The sequence below is a fragment of the Haliotis cracherodii genome, unplaced genomic scaffold (assembly GCF_022045235.1).
Source record: "Haliotis cracherodii isolate W230 unplaced genomic scaffold, xgHalCrac1.p SCAF_7, whole genome shotgun sequence".
NCBI classification, from domain to species: Eukaryota; Metazoa; Mollusca; class Gastropoda; order Lepetellida; family Haliotidae; genus Haliotis; species Haliotis cracherodii.
In genome coordinates, this window is record NW_027266330.1 from 58,175,143 (window position 1) to 58,198,529 (window position 23,387).

A 23,387-nucleotide genomic window follows, 5' to 3' on the forward strand; every position below is an offset into this window, starting at 1 on the left:
GCACTCCATCCGCCCTGGTCTTTCATAACAATACTCCTGAAGATCCGGGATAGAATAGTTCCCTAGCAACCCATGCTGGCCGTAAATGGCGACTATGCTTGTCGTAAGAGGTGACTAACAGGATCGGGTGGTCAGGCTCGCTGAACTGGTTGATGCATGACATCGTATCCTAAATGCATGGATCGATATACATTATGTCAATCATCGGACCGTCTGGTCCAGACTCGATTATTTACAGACCGCCGTCGTATAGCTGGAATATTGCTTAGTACGGCGTTAAACAACAAACAAACAAACAAACATATCAAGGGTTGGTTTGTGTGGACAGTTAATACAATCCCACTAAATTACGATGCCAATATTATATTAATTTAGATTGCATTTAAGCTATCAATAACATACTTACACTCCTACTTTTACCATTTGTACATTGGCAAGTTTATTCAATTCTTATAAATGCGATTTTCGTTTCAGTATCAGATCACAGTATTGCGTAATATTGAACGCGGCGTTTAACCTCAACTCACAGTATTGCGTCGGGGATGGGGGAAAGTAAAGATACGTGTATGTTAAAATAGCCTTTATGGGATTTCCCCTCACAACAACTGGTATGAATAGAGGCTTTGTGAGCGGAAATATTTCAACAGATTACATATATAGATGTGAAGATACATATGTGCGGATTATTCGATTCATGCTCAACAGGTCGTGGTTTATGCAGCTATTATCTCGCGCTGTGTGAACAGCTTTTGGAATTCGATTCTCGACGATCAGTGATATATTGTCTCGGACATATTCGGGGTTCCCGTCACACCGTGGTTTGTATAGTAGAGTGTTTGGCAACACCAGTGAAATTAGACTTGCGCTGGTCCTGAAGACATCCATCAACTCCTGCGTGAATATTGCCTAGGTTTGTACAGGACAATACTTCGTAATAAATCGGCATGGGCGCTTTACAGGAAATCCAAATTACAAGGCAGGTGGCGTATTCAGTGGCGATGTTGATTGCTTTGTCGACATGTGTCAGATGTCGGCCACTTTCCTCTCAACTTAACGGCTCCTTAGTGAACAGGACTCTGGCTATAGTTAATGGTGACAACAGTAACATTGGCAGTGGTGAATACGCCGCCCACGGCAAACGGAACGTTGAGGGCGACAATAAAACAATACGGTCGTCCAAGGACAAACCATATAAGGGTAAGAATGGCGTTTTTAGTTAAAATTCAGAGAAACCAGTTAGATATATTTACAATAAAATTCAAATGCTTGTTATCGTTAAATATATCGACGTCACATTAAAATTATAGACATTAGTCAGTTAATACAAAATAAAAAACAAGACAACAGAAACACCAGAAAACAGAGCTTAGAGTGGGCGTGTTCCTGTAGATGCTTATTTCAAAGATAATGTAAAGTTTTCTGTACCAACATCAAATATACGGTGTGAATGGAATAATTAGTTAAATTGTGTGTTTATATATCGATTTTTATGTCATATGTTTTTGTCTGTGTGATAGCATTTTATCAAAATCCCAGTGACATTATTGAATAAAAGGGGGCACGGGTGGCCCAGTCGTCTAAGGCGCCGCGATTCGCTGTGCAGAGTTGCGTCCCTTGGGCACGCCAGAAACCTATGATTGTGGGTTCGAATCCCGGTTCGCCCCAATTATGTTTCTAGGTTTGCCAGCACCATACCCATGCTCGTGGTTTTCACCGAAGTGGTAAACCTTTTAGACCTGCATCACTTCGGGCTTTCCTCCCACATTAAGCTGACACGCAGTGATATAACTGGAATAATGTTAAAAGCGGCGTTAAACCTAACTCACTCACTCACTATGGAATAAAAGCTACCACAGAATACATCTATGAGGACCCTAAACACATAACACATGGATACTCTCCAGTCATTCTGTACCATCTCTTACAAAATATACAAAATAATTCTTTATGAAATGATTAATGTTTACAAATTATATTGTACCAAGACAATAGGTCGCTAATGTTGGTTGGTTGGTTTGTTGTTTTACGTCGCACTCGGCAATATTCCAGCTATATAATGGCGGTCTGTAAATAATCGAGTCTGGGCCAGACAATCCAGTGATTGATATCATGACCATCGATCCACGTAATTGGGATCGATGACATGCATCTACCAAGTCAGCGAGCCTGACCACCCTATCCCGTTAGTCGCCTCTTACGACAAGCATAGTCGCCTTTTACGGCAAGCATGGGTTGCTGAAGACCTATTTTACCCCGGATCTTCACAGGTCGATTACACTTTAGAACTGTTATATTATTATGTTTGTGATGTACTCATGGACTGTGACCTCTTGAGTACCGAAATTATTATATTTAATGTTTCTGTACCTCCCCTAGTGAATGACCCCTTGTCTAACGGTTCCTTGCCAAATGGCTCCGTGGGGAATCGTGGCGACAGTAACGGTGATGACGGTGAAAACGACACGCACGGCAAAACTCACGTTGAGGGCGACAATGAAACATTTGGATCGTCCAAAGGCAAACAAGACAAGGGTAAGATTTGCTGTCATTTAACATTGAGTGTGTGAGTGGGTATGGTTTTACGCCGTTTTTAGCAATATTCCAGCAATATCAAGGTGGGGGACACCAGAAATAGGCTTCACACATTGCACCCATGTCGGGAATCGAACCCGGGTCTTCGGCATGACGAGCGAACGCTTTAACCACGAGGCTACCCGACCGCCCCTTTTAACATTGAGAGAAAGCAGCATTTCAAATATGCCATGGTTGATGTATATAAATGATGCTTCTGGTTTTTTTCAATACATAACAAATGAATTGGTATCACGTAATATATAGCGTATGTTCAAAATGACGCAAGACGTGATTATGTAGAGCGGTTCTAAACAAAGTCACGCGACAACCTTGACCTGTATGTACGTATATACGCCTGATCTGCTCGCTCCAGCACGGGATCGGTCTGTCACGTCAGAGTACAGCTGGGGCTCTTATCCAATGAGGGATCGCCATTTGAACACGTGGTACATTTCCCCGATCCATCTATGTATACATCTAAATAATTAAATCGGATTCGTCTCGAGATGGTTCCGGGAGTTATTTTGTATGTGTCGGTCATAATCCCGTCTAGATCCGATCTGTCTGACTACAATACAACGCATTGAATCTTTTCGCGACCTTGGCGCCACGTAATCCTAGTGTGGATATTACCGTTCCACGTCATTCCGTGTACGGCGACTTCACTGCCTGAGAAGTTGCAGTGTACAACTTCCTTGTCGTGAACACAAGAAAAACGACAAATACCTCTCATATTACTACTACAAATAGACAGAGAATTGGTTGATACGTAGATCCATGCTCATGATGTCAATCACTGGTTTGTCTGGTCCAGCCTAGATTATTCACAGATTACCATCATATAGCTGGCATATTGCTGAGTGCGGCGCTAAACAAAAAAACAACACCAACAAACTGGTACTACAACAACAACAACAATTACAACTACTGCTACGACTTTGTTTGACGCACTCAGCAATATTCCAGCTCTATGACGGCGGTCTGTCAGTAATCGAGTCTGGACCAAACAATCCAGTGATTGACATCATGAGCATCGATTGAGATACGATGACATGCATCAACCAAGTCAGCGAGCCTGACCACCCGATCCCTTTAGTCGCCTCTTCCGACAAGCATAGACGCCTCTTACGACAAGAATGGGTTGCTGAAGACCTATTCTACCCCGGATCTTCACGGGTTACTACTACTACTACTACTACTACTACTACTACTACTACTACTACTACTACTAATGAATGAATGTTGTACCCAAGAGATTAATTAATATTTTCCCTGTATTTCCAGGTACATCCGGGACGTCTGCTCTCGTGTTTTCGTCCGTCATCTGGGCTTGCTTGCTTGCAACTCTCTTAGTGCCCTCGTGCATCACGTGAAGCTAGAAATCACTCGTCAAGTCATCGTGACCGAAGTCCCTTATAGCGGGGCGCCCGCGGTATTGTGCAACTCAGTGCCGTAGCAGGGGCGGGTCCAGCATGGGGTGGGGGAGATGGTCTACAACACACTACATTTGGTTTTTAAAGGTGGGGGGGGGGGGGGGGGGGGGGGGGGGGGGTGACCCTCTGGACCCTCTGGATCCGCCTATGGCAGAAGGCAGGCCCCGTGTTATTTAGGGTGTTTATCATTCAAAGTACTATATTAAGTAGGAACACAGTGTGTTATTAAACAAACTATTTTTAGTTTTAGCGGAACTCTTTACAAGGTCAGACAAGTACTTGTATCGGTGACGAATATCGACAGATAACGTCTGTCAAGTTAAAAGGGGGTCTAGTGGGTCAAGTGTTCGCTCGACATGCCGAACATGTGGAATGTATAAAGTCGTGAAAAGCGTCGGAAAACCCAACTCACTCACTCACTCTTGTCAACTAATGTTTGAGTTAATGGGTCCTGGGTTCGATACAAAAAGAAAGGGATATGCGTGTTGATGTGGTGCAGTTATGTCCTGCTTCTTTTAGGTATTTTGAGAACACGGACTTCGCGCACATGAAGTCTTATTGTTTCAATCGCGAGGCCGCCTTCTAGACAAAGAGAGGATTTGGGCATGTTGTATTGTGCCTTGATGCTTATTTCGACACCAAAAGGGCAACGAAGGATGTTGATAAGGTGATGTTTCCACTTCGAGAAAAAGAGGGAACGAAGGGTGTAAGGCGGTTGCGACTGTTGGCTTACACTTCGAGACAAAAGTTGAGTGTGAGTGTGTTTACAACCAAGATTGTTAGTGCAGCTCTTCGTGGAAATGCTTGGAAATACATTTTTTTGTCCTGGACTTTAGTTATAGTTGGTATGCTTCAAAACCAGCTAAAGATGTAATTCGTTGATTCCTGATTTTCAAAAATTAATGTATTTGTGTTTTATACAAAACTGCCGAGCAAAAGAAAGTATATGCTTGAAAACTGGATTTGAACCGAAATTACAAACAGTCGTTGAAAGGAAGGAAACCTAAGATCTAAAACACAACTATGATGCCCTTATCAAACGCATCACCATCGAATAAGCAGTTATTGTTCGTCTCAGTTTTAGCCTCCATCAACCATGGGTGTATACTTTCTTTTGGCCGCCAGTATACGCCTCTTGTGTTTGTTTCGTTGTTTCCGTGTGATAAATTGTACCCAACTTACACAACTGAATAAAACAAGTTCCAGCATTTGTGTAAGTATTAATTATCAGGTGTTCACACACAATTAAGTCTATACATACACATATGGACTTGGAAAACGTATTCCACACGCTTGACCTTACCATACCAAAAGACGTTAAAAGAAGTTACTTGTTGTTACCCTGCCTGATATTCGGCGTTACGTGGATAAAACAAGCACTTGCCGGCTCGGAGTCAGTATACGGTGTCTGAGTGGGGTAACAATGTTCAACTGCGACATAGTATCTCAGTGCGCTAGCACTTTAAAACCTGAATACTGAACTGGTACAAGCAGCATCATGCGCACGCACTGTGTATGGGCATCCCCGCTCCCGTTACTGCAGTGCATCATTGATCTAGATCTTTTTTAACATTGATACGCATGGGCATGTGACTGAGGTAATCACCACGTGCCTAACGGCTTGAAAGAAATCCGGAAATGAATTGTGATCTTGCTGTCTATACCTGACCTAACATTGGCGTGTACTGTGAGAGACTATATTTAGACATGGTCATTGTCAGGTGATGTATGTACGCTACGATACAGGTTATATTTGCATAAGTGGGATGTTTACAAACATCACATGACGCCTTTCATTCATGTCACCGTGACCTTGAAATACATCCGCAATACCGTCACGGCACATCTGGGAAATATCAATGGATCGGTTTGATTGAAAGTGGGACATTGCTATATACATTCACATAGTACTGTAAACAACGTTTATAACGAACACGCTTATAACGAACTGACGGATAAAACGAACTTATTTTTTGGTCCCGGACATTTGCTGTATACAGTAAACTACGGTTATAACGAACTTAAAAGGACCACAGAATTTAGTTCGTAATAACTGTAGTTCGTTATAAGCACATACACGGCATATATACAGCAACTGGACGGGGCCAAAAACAGTTCGTTATATCCGTCAGTTCGTTATAAGCGTAGTATACTGCATATGCTTATAATGAACTATGGTTATATCGATCTAAAATTTGTGGTCCCTTCGAGTTCGTTATAACCGTAGTTCATTGTATTACACTTCCTGGTGTTGTGCTTTGGGGTAGCCTGTTGAAGCGTCCTCTCGTCACGCCGAAGTTCTGAGGTAATCACCACGTGCCTAACGGCTTGAAAGAAATCCGGAAATGAATTGTGATCTTGCTGTCTATACCTGACCTAACATTGGCGTGTACTGTGAGAGACTATATTTAGACATGGTCATTGTCAGGTGATGTCAGGTGACGCTACGATACAGGTTATATTTGCATAAGTGGGATGTTTACAAACATCACATGACGCCTTTCATTCATGTCACCGTGACCTTGAAATACATCCGCAATACCGTCACGGCACATCTGGGAAATATCAATGGATCGGTTTGATTGAAAGTGGGACATTGCTATATACATTCACATAGTACAGTAAACAACGTTTATAACGAACACGCTTATAACGAACTGACGGATAAAACGAACTTATTTTTTGGTCCCGGACATTTGCTGTATACAGTAAACTACGGTTATAACGAACTTAAAAGGACCACAGAATTTAGTTCGTAATAACTGTAGTTCGTTATAAGCACATACACGGCATATATACAGCAACTGGACGGGGCCAAAAACAGTTCGTTATATCCGTCAGTTCGTTATAAGCGTAGTATACTGCATATGCTTATAATGAACTATGGTTATAACGATCTAAAATTTGTGGTCCCTTCGAGTTCGTTATAACCGTAGTTCATTGTATTACACTTCCTGGTGTTGTGCTTTGGGGTAGCCTGTTGAAGCGTCCTCTCGTCACGCCGAAGTTCTCGGTTCGATTCCACACACGACCGACTCCGTGGTCTAGTGGTAGAGCGTCCGCCCGGAGAGCGGAAGGTCCGTGGTTCGATCCCCAGCCGCGTCATACCAAAAGAAGTTAAAAGATGGTACTTGTTGTTACCCTGTCTGGCGCTCGGCATTAAGGGGCTAAAACAAGGACTGGTCGGCTCAGAGTCAGTATACTGTGTCTGAGTGGGGTATTCATGTTAAAGGGGCACTGATCTAAAGCAATTCCCCGGGACTGCTTTTGTTATTGTTTTTTCCCAGTGAGTACCCGGATGAAGAGCAGAAATCTAGACTAGTTCGCGACCTCTGCTGCGCCATTCGTAAGCGCATTAGTCATTTTTATGGGTAGTAATAAGGGCGTATGGTCACATTGATCAACAAAATGAAATACAGTTTTCGAGATAATAAGGAAATGTAGGTATCGGTAATGATGACGAAGTTTTGATATGTCCCTTAAATTGCTTGGTAATTTTGCGATTTTCGTTTACACTATTTTGACTTGCAACACAAAATAAATATTTCACCTGAGCATTGCTTTTTTATAGTGTGTATATCTTTTTACTGTCAAAATGTGTAACATTTTCAAATTTATTAAACGCCTAAATATTCAGTTATTTTACAAAGTGACTGAAAAACATTTCCATCTGTATTATTATGATAACGAATTCCAAACATTTTGATGTTTAATGTCATCACCAAGAGACTGAAAATGTTACGTTTAAAAGTACATTTCTATGTTGTTTGGCTTCTCATCCTACATAATAATCTGTTGTGATGTTTTTAGGCCCGTTGGATCGTCTTAATCAATTTTAGTCAATCTGGACAGATTTTTCAGTCAAAATGCCTGAAATATTTACACATTTTATAAATTGCCTGAGAGAATCACATTTTACAAATTGACGGTAATATATACACGCTTACAAAGGAAAAGACTTGTGAAAACAACGTCTATCGCGCATTGAAGAATTTCCCAAACAAGATGTAGAGGAACAAGAACGAATCGGTTCAATGCTACAGTAAATGAAGGAAAACAAAATGCAAATACCATAATTACAACCTACCAAATTTATGTGTATAAATTTTAGGCAGCTTCCTTGTTCGAGGAATGTATCCGTGAATATCCACACAAAGGAACAATATCCTACTCGTCTGCAGCTGTACAAGGAAACTTATTCGATGTCACGTGTCTCTGTAACAATCAAATATTTTAAAAGATATATATCGTTTCGGGATAATTATAACCCGTGTTCGATTCTCAACTGATCACTTAGATTGTTTCAGGTGTTTCACATAAGTGTCAAGTCTCAAAGGTCGGCTGAGAAAGCCCACGCGACAACTATTTTCATAACGTCCACAGTTCCTTAAAAATTCATTGAGTGATAGATAACAATGAGCAATCAATCAACGTATTATCAGTGAACCCTTTGAACAAAGTATGTTGTTTTTACATCGGCACTTCACGCCATGATATGGCAAATGATAATGCCCTGAACCATAACGTTACCGTTGACATAGCTATCTGGGCAGAATTTGTAGTTAATCCCAAAATAAAATGAAATGCAGCAAAAGTGACATACATCCGTCACATACATCTATTTTTGACACGGAGCCTTGTATAGTTATAATCCCGCCACAAATTCACCCGTGAAGATCCGGGTTAGAATTGGTTTTGAGCACACCATGCTTGTCGTAAACGGGATTGGGTGGATTTGGTTGATGCACGTCATCGTATCCCAATATTGCTGAGATCGATGCAAATGATGCCAATCACTTGATTGGTCCAGAATCTGGTCCAGACTCGGTTATTTACAGATCATCGTCATATAGCTGGAATATTGCTGAGTGCGGCATTCGTCATAACGACGTGTTTTTCCAAAGTCGAAAACGTCTTAGATCTGCGTCACAAGAACGCGGACTTTCCCGCTACATTTAAAAAACAACAACAAAACAGCCACAACAATAACAACAACAACACAGACAGACAAACAGACAGAAAGACAGACGAACAGACAGACAAACAGACACACATACATTTACAGTAAACTACGGTTATAACGAAGAACTAATATAAGGGACCACTAAATTTAGTTCGTAATAACCGTAGTTCGTTATAAGCACATACACTTCATATAAACAGAAAATGGACGGGGACGAAAACACTTCGTTATATCCGTCAGTTCGTTATAAGCGTGTTCGTTATAAACGTATACTGTAGCTCATTGCATATGTATGCGATGATTTTACCGTCGCATGTATCAGTTTACAACTCAAAAGTTGTCTCCCTTGCACACTTGGGTGTAACGCCACAACATGGCCGCAACAGATAAGAAGCTCACCAAACCAGCTAAAGGAGACTATTTTGTATTTCCACACCCGGTTTTGGTAGTGGCAATACTCTTCGGCCTCTGGTTATTGGGGGTATGTCTCTCTTCTCACTCTCCATCGCGTCTCTATCTCACTCTTCTGTGTATCTCCATAGAGATCGGCGGACGAAGTCATAAATGTCTGTCGTAAACTTTGAGTGTCACCATAACATTACGTAGCGCTGCCAGGCCCAGCTCTCAAAGTTCAAAATAACTCAGTGGACTCAGGGTGTTTGGTCAGAACGGTACATTAGACAGAAATGCATTTACAGGTCGCTTGCTTTCAATCAGCTGTCCACTGGTGTGTCCCTAACCCAAGCTATAGAAACACACCTCATCCAGGGTGTCCTGCCCCAAATCTGCAGAATGTCAAATTTGAATTGCAAATTTCCCAAATTCATGTTAACCCTCATGGTGCCTGGACGTCAGTCAGCCTGCAAACCGCTCAGTGCCGCACTGTGCTGACGTCGCGGTTACAAAACGTATACATTGTATCAAAAGTGTTGCAACGTCTTTATTTCTTCACACAATGTAACCAAATTGTATAACATGCAACTCGAGTTGATTGCCTTTCCAACAGTATCTAAAGTCACCAAATCCAAGAGATCTGTGCACTGCCCAGCCATCGATAAATGTGCTAGTATTATAAGTTTCCTACTTTTCCACATTAATCGTAATATGGACGCACACGAATATGACAAGCAAAGTCAAGTAAGCGCCCTTGTTTGAAACCTAAATGACCAATAATTCATATCATTGGCATGTACATGTCCTAACAGTGATAGACATATGATATTTATGTTGAAGTACACATTCACTGAGAATTTTCCGTGAGTTATATTTACCGATAAAAAACCCCGATGAAATTGTGCGTGTTTTTGACGTCAAAACAAAATTGACGGAAGTGGTCGTGATTAATTCATACGCAGACTGTTTCAAAGATTATGTCACAAAACGAATGACAGTTTGGAATGTATATCGTGAAGAAATCCCGGTTACGTCCATGTATGTTTCAATGACCGTGCTCTTTTATTAGTGATAAAAACAACTTCCGGGTAATTGACATCGTACATTTTCAAAGGACAAAATGTGAAAGATCGCTAAACAGCCCTAACAATACTCAAATTGACATGGCTCAATATCGGGCGTCATTGTTATTTCTTAATAATTAACAAGATTATACTAACGTAATACCACCCAAGAGTAAGTACATGTAGATTCAATCAAAATTGTTGAAACGTTTTCATGGGCAGCAAATCTATTCAACAAACCTATTTTCGATCACTCGCAACTCGGGCGCCATATGTCATTGTTTCACTATGACCACCAGAAAACATACATCCTCGTATCAGCTCGTATTTCGCACTTGGCTGCCTAACTTAGACCTTTGCTCAAAATATACTTGTATGGCCAGTCCATAAAATACCACTTTTTCTTTCATTTATTTATTTGATTTATAAATACGACTTTAGAAGTGTATTTACACCTATAGCTAGGTATGTACATGTACATTAAAGGACATACGTGATAGTTTATTTCCACTAGTTTCCCATTCCATCCCATTCTACTGAAGGAAAAGTTTGAAATAGATAATGATCGTAGGTCAATGAAAGTAATGGAATTATTTATCATAAAAGGAAAAATATATTCTTGGTATTGAACTCCGAAAATTTAACCAGCAAAATCTTACATAGAAATGGTTTATTATGTCTTTCCTTTTTTTCTTAATTTTGGCCTAGCTAAACAACAGCTTGGAGGGAAGATATACAAATTAAAATGGTGAAAAAAACCCACAAGAATGTATTGATTTTGCTCTTAGACAAATATTTATTTAAAAAGAAAATCTATTTCATACCTAGGATAAAAAACAAAGTAGAATCTAATTACTACTATATATGTCACTGGTCGAAGTATTTGGTAATTTAGATAATGCAGAGTGAAAAAAGACATACATATAACTATATAAAACATCAAAACGAAGTCACATTTACACTGAAAACTTTTTGTCTTTCAGAAATTGATTATCTATATATTGTGAGAAGATCTAATTACTTTTACTGTTTATGTTATAAATTGAACCATTCGAGATTCCAATAGATGAAGCTAAAATATTAAAGATCTAGATGGTTTAATATTGGTTCCATTTTGACAGCTTTCTCACTGTACTCAACTAAATGCATATTATGTTTTTGGAATATCAAGCCTTCAAACAGATATGAAAAGCACATGTCAACATACCAAAATTAGAAAACTGCGCCAAATATTCTAACACTGTTAGTCAAATGATAAGCGGTCTCATTCACTCGTCGGTCGCCGTAGACATTTTCCAATCGTGATGTACTAGATATGCTTTCTAGTTCAGTCAAAGAGAATATTGTTATTTGGAAAATGAAACCACGTGTATCCATTATACTACCACAACATTAGATCAGCTGTTTCAAGTGACGTCATCCACGTCACAACACGCGAGGTCAATTCACGCGCACCTGTCCAGACGACAAATTCACAGCAGCGGGAAATCACCGACCAGCCTATTTGAATAAAATTGCAGATTGTAATGAAATAAAATTAATTGTACTCATTGCTGACATTTCAGATGACATATCAAATAAGAGTTGAAGACTTGCAATAGATTATCATACGTTAATCGAGAGTACAGTGTACATAAATAATTTGTAAATCTAATATTATTTTTTTATCTAATATCCATAGCAGAATGTTTGAAAATGAGCTATAATATATTCCATTTTCTGAAGAGATTAGTAATGTGTATTTGATGATATATATGCATACACAATTGGTTATCAATTATCTTCTACATGTACATTAGACTCATGGAAAATACTATTTCAGCACACCAATCACACCGCCGTTATCACAGTTTCAATGAAAGAAAAAACAAATCGAAATTGAACTTAAAAGCACAGCTTATCCATAAGCGGTTAATCCAAATACAAAAAGGTATTGATGTCATCATTGTAGAAGTTATGTTGATGTTTTCAGTAGTTGCATTATGTTTGTATCGCGTGTACCATCGACAGAAACGGGGCCCGAGCTACCACATGTGGAACCGACCTTGACACAATTTGTTTACAATATGGCATCGACTCACGTTAGATGTTGTGGCCACACTTTTGAAATCTCCATTTGCAACAAAATGTGAAACAGTTAGGGCAAGTCACTCACACGGTCAGGTAGTTTGAGCAATCACACATGACTCTTAGTCCTTTCATATAAAAAAAAAGTAGCAGTTATTTGTCTGAACGGGCAAGTATGTAGGACAACCGGTAAACAAGAAATCGCAGCACAGATATGAGGCGAACGTGCCCTGTCGATCAGTTCGGGCTTGGCCATTTAATGTTTAGGTTTTGATCATGAACCTCCTGCCCATAAATATACACAATACCAACTTAATATTAACGATAATAGCTATCTTTCCATATCTTTGATATGAATATTTTCTGTAATTCAGCATCATAAACAAAAAGACAATCTGCACTGTCGGTTGGTATGCAACGTCGCGCTAAATCGCCATGACACACTGTCGATAAACATATGCAATACTTGAACAAAAAAACTTCCGTGGCCGACTAAACGTTAGTACTCTTACGCCAATAACTGTACAGTGGAGACAAGTAAATCTTTCTGATCAGTCCGATCAGATTTCTTTTTCAAATTGGTTGTCTGATATAATAATAGTTACGTGTATGTGACATGGGTGCATAATAAACATTGCCTTCATTCGCATGAAGTTCAACATGGCAGAAAAAGATCGAGAAGCGCGGTAACCACATTACTAATCTCGCCATATTTCGCAATCCGTAGCACTGCATAAAATATGAGTTACACGATATTAAAGGGGCACTGATCTAACGCAATTCCCCGGACTGGTTGCTGCCTTTGTTATTGTTTTTTTCCCCGTGAGTACCCGGATGATACGCAACGCAACTGAGCGTGACCAGAGACTGGGCTACCGTCTGTAAGGACAGCTAAATGAACTTGGAGGCTGGAGGCAATATTTGTTTTACGCATTTTTGCATAAACAGTGATTGGTTAACTGTGATCTATAAAGATTTCGACAAAGGGCGCATGTTAATTAATTTCTTCGGCCTTAACAAAAAGACAAAAAGAACGGCGGAGCTCATCGGATGTCGTCATTTGTTTAATACTAAAAAAAGTATCCATGCAGTGAAAGAATTTTCGGGTTTTGGATTGCGTCGATAATACGATTACTACTCCCTTGTTGTCATCCATGTTTTCTCGTATAACCCTACACTTGTGTATTTGTCGTCATTCACTTGATGCTCAGTTAATGAATTTATTACAGGTACAATTAGTGGTAGCACCACTTAGATTACCTGACAAAGGTTCCCATTTGGCATTTATTGTGTCTGGGGTAATTATTCAATCTAAATCCAGGTTTGAAGTGAGGTGAAATGTGTGTTATGTAATATGCACGTGGCAGCCCAGCAAGAGATGAATGATCAGTTCATTTACTTTTTTTGTATATCAACGGATCGTTCCTGGTCATCAAAGGATTAACAGAAAATACGTTGATTGATTAATCACTGTTATCTTGCACAGTGGATATGTCAAAAGTGAGTGTTTACATGTCTAGGTTTACTAAAACAAAGGGAATACACTCATATCATGGCGTGAAGTGCCGATGTTAAAACAACATACTTTGTTCAAAGGGATAACTGATAATACGTTGATTGATTGATCATTGTTATCTGTCACTCAATGGAACCGTGGACGTTATGAAAATAGTTGTCACGTGGGCTTTCTCAGCCGACCCTTGAAGACTTGACACCTATGAGAAACACCTGAAACAATCCAAGTGATCAGTTGAGAAACGAACACGGTTATAATATCCCGAAACGATATATATTTTTTAAAATATTTGATTGTTACAGAGACACGTGACATCGAATAAGTTTCTTTGTACATCTGCAGACGAGTGGGATATTGTTCCTTTGTGTGGATATTCACGGATACATTCCTCGAACAAGGAAGCTGCCTAAAATTCATACACATAAATTTGGTGGGTTGTAATTATGGTATTTGCATTTTGTTTTCCTTCATTTGAACCGATTCGTTCTTGTTCCTCTACGTCTTGTTTGGGAAATTCTTCAATGCGCGATAGACGTTGTTTTCTCCGATCTTTTCCTTTGTAAGCGTGTATATATTACCGTCAATTTGTAAAATTTGATTCTCTCAGGCAATTTATAAAATGTGTAAATATTTCAGCCATTTTGACTTAGAAATCTATCCAGATTGATTAAGACGAACAAAAGGGCCTACAAACATCACAACAGATTATTATGTAGGATTAGAAGCCAAACAACATAGACATGTACTTTTCAACGAAATGTTTTTCAGTCACTTTGTAAAATATTTAGACGTTTAATACATATGTTACACATTTTGACAGTAAAAAAATATACACACTATAAAAAAGCAATGCTTAGGTGAAATATTTACTTGCAAGTAAAAATAGTGTAAACGAAAATCGCAAAATTACCAAGCAAGTGACTTATCAAAACTTCGTCACCATTACCGATGCTACCCTCAAAGATACCTACATTTCCTTATTATCTCGAAAACTGTATTTCATTTTGTTGATCAATGTGACCATACGCCCTTATTACTACCGGTATCCATAAACGTGACTAATGCGCTTACGAAAGGCGCAGCAGAGGTTGCGAACTAGTCTAGATTTCTGCTATACATCCGGGTACTCACTGGGAAAAAACAATAACAAAGGCAACAACCAGTCCCGGGGAATTGCGTTAGATCAGTGCCCCTTTAACGTTGAGATGATTAGGATGATGATGGTTATAAATTCATTCAATGTACGTCATAAATGTAATGGAAATATACACTGTCGTTTTCTCATGTGTACCGACCATTCCGCCATTACCGATAGTCGATAAAAATATACAAAACGTGTAAATATACTTGTTCATAAGGAGTGAACAGAATTGTATTTACGTGAATAAGTATACAGTTCGGAAAAATATGTCTTTCTCACCACTCAGGTCATATTTTTTCTTATGAACAAGGATTTTGTCTGAAAATATTTACGTGTATGTGACATTGGTGCATAATCAAAATTCGCCGTCATTCGCTTGGTGTTCAAACATGGCAGAAAAAGGCCGAGAAGAGCGGTAGCCACTTTACTAATCTCGCCATATTTCGCAATACGTAGCATTGTATAAAGTATGAGTTACACGATGTTAAACCTAAGATGATTTGGGTGATGATGGTTATAGTTTTGACTTTGCGCACTCAGTGTTAAATATCAAAATTCACAGTTTAAAAAGGGCATTTTCTCGGGACCATATATGGTCCCCTGGCACTATGCGGGTGTGAAAAGTGAGGGACCATATATGGTCCCGTGGCACCAAGAGGGTTAATCTGGTGCTAGCTAATGTTATGGTGACTTTTCTTGACTGACCAATTTGAGCAAAATATATTTTCTTTTCAAATTGCCCGACAAGGCACATAGTTTGAAATCCTAGTTATTCTCTGTTAGGTGACTATCTATTTATTTACTTTAAAAGCCACCGTCAGCAATATTCCATCTACATCAGCCTTGAATTGAGTCACCTGTTAAGACCCAGGGTAGAATAGGTCTTCAACAACTGTGCTTGCTATAAAAGGCGACTATGATTGTCATAAGAGGCAACTAAAGGGATCGGGTGGTCAGGCTCGCTGACCTGCGTTGATTGATGCTCATGATGTCAATCACTGGATTGCCTGGTCCAGACTAAATGAGTTACAGACCACCATGATATAGCTGAAATATTGCTGAGTGCAACGTTAAACAACAAACAAACAAATTAAATTGAGTCTGGGCCAGGTAAACCAATATTGGCCAATGATGAATACCATTGTTTGAAATTGTGAGTGAACAGATCAGAGATAACCCTGATTGCACAGAACCATGAAGATTTCGGGGTAGAACAGGTCTCCAGCAACCCATGCTTGCCGTAAAAGGCGACTATGCTTGTCATAAAAGGCGAATAACGGGATCGGGTGGTCAGGCTTGATGCAGGTTGATGCATGTCATCGGTCCCAATTGAGTGGATCGATGCTCATGATATTAATCACTGGATTGTCTGGTCCAGACTCGATTATTTACAGACCGCCGTCATATAGCTGGAATATTGCTGCGTGCAGCATTAAACAACAAACCAACCAACCAACCACAATTGCGCATGAGAAAGTGAAAGTTAGGATATTTTCCAAAGTACTCATTTTTGAGACGTGGAGGTAATCACTATAATACTTGAATGTGTAGTTTTATTTTAAAGTAAATGTTTTCCTCCCATTTTGCAAGCACCTAATAATATCATCACTATTTGATAGTGATTCATAAACACATGCTTATGATATAATCTAAATTGACTCTGCTTTAGGCAGAGATTTCTTAAAAATATGGGAAGCATTTTGTCCCTTTTATTAATTATTATTATGAATGACAAGATAAGGATCGTTAGGCAGATGCTCTGATGATAATACTCAAGATATGTTTCTCAACTGAAATATTGCAGATTAGGTTATGTTATATGCCAACTGGGATATATGTGATATATACTCCGATAGACGTACACTTCGATTGACATATATTCTCAAATCCGTGGTTATCCCAAACCTGACAAAAATTGATGTCAGAACCCAACATGTTAAAAGTTAAAGATTTGTTATTATTCCTTGGAGTTTGAAGACTCACAGATAGTTTCAGGTAAAACCATGTTCACGTAACTTAATTCTTTTGCAGATCTCTACATTTTCCCCAGATAGGATACCATTGTTCCTCGGCCCTCTTGGAGACTTTGCCAGACATCTCGGCAAAAACTACCCTGTTGTGTGTCTGAGTCTGTGAGTTCTCATTTAGGCATTCTTCAATATAGATCTGTGCCACATCATTGAAAATAATTGTTTTATTGCAAACTATAGACACCCTCTAGATATGTTTTCTTCAAAGACACCTTCATTGGGAATTCCCCCTGTGAAGTTCCGTGTTAGAATTGGTTTTCAGCAATGCATGCTTGTTGTAGGAGGCAACTGACAGAATTGGGTGGTCAGGCTCGCTGACATGGTTGTTGCATGTCATTGTACCCAATTGTGTATATGCCCCGTGAAGATTCCGGGTTAGAATAGGTCTTCAGCAACCCATGCTTGCCGTAAAAGGTGATTATGCTTGTCGTAAAAGGCGACTAACGGGATCGGGTGGTCAAGCTCGCTGACTTGGATCGATTATCATGATATTAATCACTGGATTGTCTGGTCCATTATTTACAGACCGCCGTCATATAGCTGGAACATTGCTGAGTGCGGCGTTAAACAACAAACCAACCAACCAACCAATTGCGTAGATAGATGCTCACAATATTAATCACTGCATTGTCTGATCCACTGGTCCAGACGCGATTATTTATCAGACTGAGTACTGCATTGAACAAAAAATAATAAAATCCCCCAAAACACCTTGGCAAACACAAGTTTTGAGCAGGCAATGAATTTGGTAGTTCAGCCTTGAAACTGCCTTAAATTTGAATCGTTGATAAAATGTCTTGAAAATGGCATGAATTTGGCACCCATGATTCAATTTGCTGTAAAATAAACAAGTTACAATTATTTTTTAATGTGAGATGACAGCATGAAACTTGTGTGTCATAAATATTTTTTCTGATCAATAAATGGTGTGTGCACATGAATATTTTTATCATGTTAACAAGTAATTCTGACAATGAAATTGAGTTAGAATGTCCAAATGCTTTTTGTCATTAGCAATAGACCCGTAAAGATTCGGGGTAGAATAGGTTTTCAGCAACCCATGCTTGCCGTAAAAGGTGACTATGCTTGTCAAAAGAGGAAACTAACAGGATTGGGTGGTCAGGCTTGCTGACTTGGTTGATACATGTCATCATATCCCAATTTCATGGATGGGTGCTCATGCTGTCAATCACTGGATTGTCTGGTCCAGACTCGACTATTTACAGACCGCCGTCATATAGCTGGAATATTGCTGAGTGCGGCGTTAAACAACAAACAAACAAACAAATCCAAGCATTCTCAATTGTGCTTATTTTGAATCATGAAAAAAACATTTTATCTAATTGCGATTTTTAGCAATATATTACTTAAACTGGACTCAAACCAAAGCTATGGGAATAACGCCAGTATATCGATCATACCAGAATGGAGAAATAATTGTTTACAGACCACTGGTCATACAGCAGGAATATTGCTGACTGAGGCGTTAAGCAACAAACCAACAAACCAACAAACTAACAAACTTATTAGCAATGAAAAGGAAAAGCATTACAGGGGTATTTTTTCAGATGTGTTTTTTTAGTCTTATAATATTAAATGCTGGGTCCTAATATAAGGCCTTATATTTATTTCATGCTTAAGTTTGGGATTAACAATGTTCTACAAATACAACTAGAATAGGAAACTTTTATGTAACATAGTTCCATCTTCACTGTAGTACGAGTTCTATATTTATTAGCTACAGATCACAGCAAACTGTTTGCTTCATATTACCTCATTGATTTGCCAGGGGATTATTTCTCCATGGTATGATTGATATCCTGGAGTTTTTCCCATAGCTTTGGTTTTAAGTTTCACTGTTTTTTTTATGATTGAAATAAACACAACTGGAAATGCTTGGATTTGTTTGTTTGTTTGTTTGTTGTTTAACGCCGCACTCAGCAATATTCCAGCTATATGATGGCGGTCTGGAAATAATCGATTCTGGACAAGACAATCCAGTGATTGACATCATGAGCATCGATCCATGCAATTGGGATACGATGACATGCATCAACCAAGTCAATGAACCTGACCAACCGATCCCGTTAGTCGCCTCTTACAACGAGCATTGTCACGATTGCCTTTTATGACAAGCATGGGTTGCTGAAGACCTATTCTACCCCGGATATTCACGGTTCCTTTGGTTTGAGTTCAGTTAAACATGTTTAAGTGATGTATTGCTAAAAATTGCAATTAAATCAAATTTCACTGATTTTTCATGATTGAAATAAGCACAACTGGGAATAAGGTCAAGTCACCATTTTTTAGCTCACCTGACTTGTGTGATGGTCTGTTTGTCCATCTTCTGTCTGATCTGATCTTACTATAACAATTCAGGGCCCAACCTTCATCTACAAGACAGCAGATATGCCTGGACGTATTGTATTTTCTGTATTGGTCGTATGTTCCCAGGGGGCTGTGCAGAGTTGCGTCCCTTGGGCACGCCACAAACCTATGATTGTGGGTTCAAATCTCGGTTCCCCCCGATTATTTTTCTAGGTTTGTCAGCACCATACCCGTGCTCGTGGGTTTCACCGAAGTGGTAAACGTCTGAGACCTGCATCACTTCGGGCTTTCCTCCCACATTAAGCTGACACGCCGTGATATAATTGGAATACTGTTAAAAGTGGCGTTAAACCCAACTCACTCACTCACTCTCGTATGTTCCCAGGACGGTGATGACAATGGTGGTGCACTGTCTGGAGGCGGCGTATGCAGAGAAGCTGTGCATGTGAGTACTCCGGCAACAAATTTCTTCATCTCACCAGAGCATCTTCTGTGGAAGCCAGTTTTGGTTGGTACATAAAGAATCTCACCCTAGTGTCTTTTGATATCAAATATATCAACATGAGTTGATAAAAGTGGAAAAATTCTGAGGCTTGCCGAGGATTTTTGCCACTTTTATCAATGAGTGTTGATATATAGAGAATCTCACCCGAGTGTCTTTTGATATCAAATATATCAACATGAGTTGATAAAAGTGGAAAAATTCTGAGGCTTGCCGAGGATTTTTGCCACTTTTATCAATGAGTGTTGATATATAGAGAATCTCACCCGAGTGTCTTTTGATATCAAATATATCAACATGAGTTGATAAAAGTGGAAATATTCTGAGGCTTGCCGAGGATTTTTGCCACATATATCAACGAGTGTTGATATATTTCATATCAAAAGACACGAGGGTGAGATTTTATTTATCATCCAACATCATTCTTTCAACTCTTTCAAATTGTAGACAGTAATTAGCAGTGTCTTCAGTGTAAAAAGTACTGCAAACAGCTTCAGTAGCAGAGTCATTAGTGATGTCATTTGATTGTGACGTCATGGTAACCAGTGACCTCACAATGTTCTTCAAACCATTGTGATGTAATTTTATTGCAGCGATATCTACAGTGTAGATATCGCTTGATCTAACCCAAGGATATCTCCTGTGGGAGCCAGTTTTGGATGATAAATCGACTTTACAATGCAAGCATGTGTGTCATACTGATTTTATGAAATGAGTGTCAGAATTCTTGTATTTCTCAAGCATTAGGTGTCGTTTGCAGAAACCGGCGGACTATTGAAGTGGAAACTTCCCAACAATGATGACACATAAATTAGTTCAGCTTTTTAAAATCTAATTTTCAATATGGCCGCTATGACAGTATATTTCCATCCCCAGTACCCGAGGCTTGCCTCTCTATGGGGATGCTGGGGTAGAGTGAGTCCCCTGTGCCCCAATACTGTTCCAACAGCATTAAACCAAACTCACTCACTCACCTTAACAAGTGGACATTGTGTCTTTCAGAGACAAGCAGCTCAGCATGGGGGCCTCAGTCAAGTGGACGCTGCAGACACTGATTTTCGGATTTGCTTCTCTTATAAGACTAAAACCATACTCTCCATACAAAAAACTCTCTTAGCTCATTATATAAAAAAACTTGTTTTATTGTACATATTACCTTGGTATTTATGTGTGTGCTTTTAATTCCAATGTTGAAGCTCAAAGTAATACATGATCATGATCATTGGAGTTGAGGTTGAAATTCAAGGGATTGAGGGTCCAGACAAGTAAGGGCAATGGGGCTTTTGGACCTGCCCTGCCCTGCCCTGCCATGAAAATTGTATATGTATGTATGTATGTATGTATGTATGTATGTATGTATGTATGTATGTATGTATGTATGTATGTATGTATGTATGTATGTATGTATGTATGTATTAAGTATGTATGTATGTATGTATGTATGTATGTATGTATGTATGTATGTATGTATGTATGTATGTATGTATGTATGTATTATACAGTAAACTATGGTTATAACAAACTCAAACGGACTACTAATTTTAGTTTGTTATAACCGTCATTCGTTATAAGCATATATATACAGCATAACTACAGCATATAATCGGGACTAAAAAATTAGTTTGTTATATCCGTTTGTTCGTTATAACTGTAGTTTACTGTATGTTCATTTAATTAATTTTGTCATAAGAAAAAAAAATTACATTTGATCATACTTTGTTTGTTTGTTGATTAATGCCGTGATCAGCAATGTTCCAGCTATATGACAGCAGACTATAAATAATCCAGTACGGACCAGACAAGCCAGTGATTGACATCATGAGCATCGAGTTGCGCATTAACCAAGTTGGCGAGCCTGACCACCAGATACCGTCAGTCGCCTCTTATGACAAGCATAGTCGCCTTTTACGGCAAGCATGGGTTGCTGAAGACCTTTTCTACCCCTGATTGTTGACCTACGAAATTGGTTAGCAGGTCCCGGCTCTGAAAATACTTCCATGCAGGCCTTAAAATGCCCATCATCAATCTTGCAGGCTCATTTACATTGATGTTCCATAGGGTGTCACTTTTCTTCTTGTGAATCATCCCAGGACCCGGACATAGAGGATAGCCATGCGCCCAGTGTGTAGTTGATACTATGATAGTGGATGTAGTCTACGTTTTGTTCACTAGGATGGGTCGTAGCGAGGATATTTGTGAACGATCACGCTATATGATGGTCCCTGTCAATAATCATGCCTGGACCAGACAATCCAGTGATTCATGTCATGAGCATCGATCCATGCAAAATATCATGAGCATCGATCCATGCTATTGGGATCGATGACATGCATCAACCAAATCAGCGAGGCTGACCACCCGATCCCTTTATTCTCCTTTTATGGCAAGCATGGGTTGCTGAAGACCTATTCTACCCCGGATCTTCACGGGTCAAGCATAGGTTGCTGAAGACCTATTCTACCCCGGATCTTCACGGGTCAAGCATAGGTTGCTGAAGACCTATTCTACCCCGGATCTTCACGGGTCAAGCATAGGTTGCTGAAGACCTATTCTACCCCGGATCTTCACGGGGGACAAGCATGGGTTGCTGAAGACCTATTCTACCCCGGATCTTCACGGGGGTCAAGTATGGGTTGCTGAAGACCTATTCTACCCGGATCTTCACGGGTCAAGCATGGGTTGCTGATCGTGAAGACATATTCTACCCTGGATCTTCACGGGTCTGGACAAAAGGGGAGCTTGTGAGGTCTTCCATGTTATTTTAAACACTGATTAGGGAAACCCTTGGTGTTGGCTGGTATGATGAGTGGCATAAAACAATATTCAATCACTGACTTCATGTGTTACTGTATGTAGGGGGCGGTTGCATAGACTGGTTAAAGGGCATGTTAAGTAAAAAAATCATTGCAATTTTTTAATTTTTAATCTTCATATATCATTTTACCTAGATACATTTAGTCAATTTCCGAGAGAGAACAATTCATAATATTTGTAGAAAGTATTTAAATGTCCAAGTGAAAGTGCTGAAATCACACGCTCCGTAATCGGGCTTCCAAAACCAACCTATTTGGGTGACAACTGGCCATTACGTTTGCCGCGTTTATCCATCTTGTGATTCTAAACGGTTATACATATATACTGTTTCTGCTATTTTTGTTAATCCTACAAATATAACAACGTTGCATGCATTGTTAAGTGTGTGAAAGGACCTTAGCTCTCGACATTGTGAATAATTGAATTAAAGATCAGTTAGATTTTTTTACAAACATCCTGTTTGGGCTGACCACCAGCTTACTACTCCTACTCCACACAATAAATGCCTGTCAGGGATTAATCCCCTGAGTAAACATCTAGAAGCATCTTCAGTGTTGTTACC

General features: G+C 39.5%; 2 protein-coding genes across 2 annotated transcripts; both read left to right on the forward strand.

Moving 5' to 3' along the window:
- Positions 1-618: 618 nt before the first annotated feature.
- LOC139448436 (uncharacterized) lies at positions 619-4,019 on the forward strand. The gene is made up of 3 exons (XM_071229986.1): positions 619-1,197; positions 2,377-2,532; positions 3,859-4,019. The coding sequence occupies exons 1-3, from the start codon at positions 945-947 to the stop codon at positions 3,945-3,947; spliced, it is 498 nt and encodes a 165-aa protein (XP_071086087.1). The 5' UTR covers positions 619-944; the 3' UTR covers positions 3,948-4,019.
- A 5,321-nt stretch (positions 4,020-9,340) lies between these two features.
- Positions 9,341-21,317, forward strand: LOC139448486 (transmembrane protein 254-like). Its single transcript, XM_071230034.1, has 4 exons — positions 9,341-9,451; positions 17,183-17,283; positions 19,895-19,954; positions 21,014-21,317. The coding sequence occupies exons 1-4, from the start codon at positions 9,344-9,346 to the stop codon at positions 21,126-21,128; spliced, it is 384 nt and encodes a 127-aa protein (XP_071086135.1). The 5' UTR covers positions 9,341-9,343; the 3' UTR covers positions 21,129-21,317.
- The last annotated feature ends 2,070 nt before the right edge of the window (positions 21,318-23,387 follow it).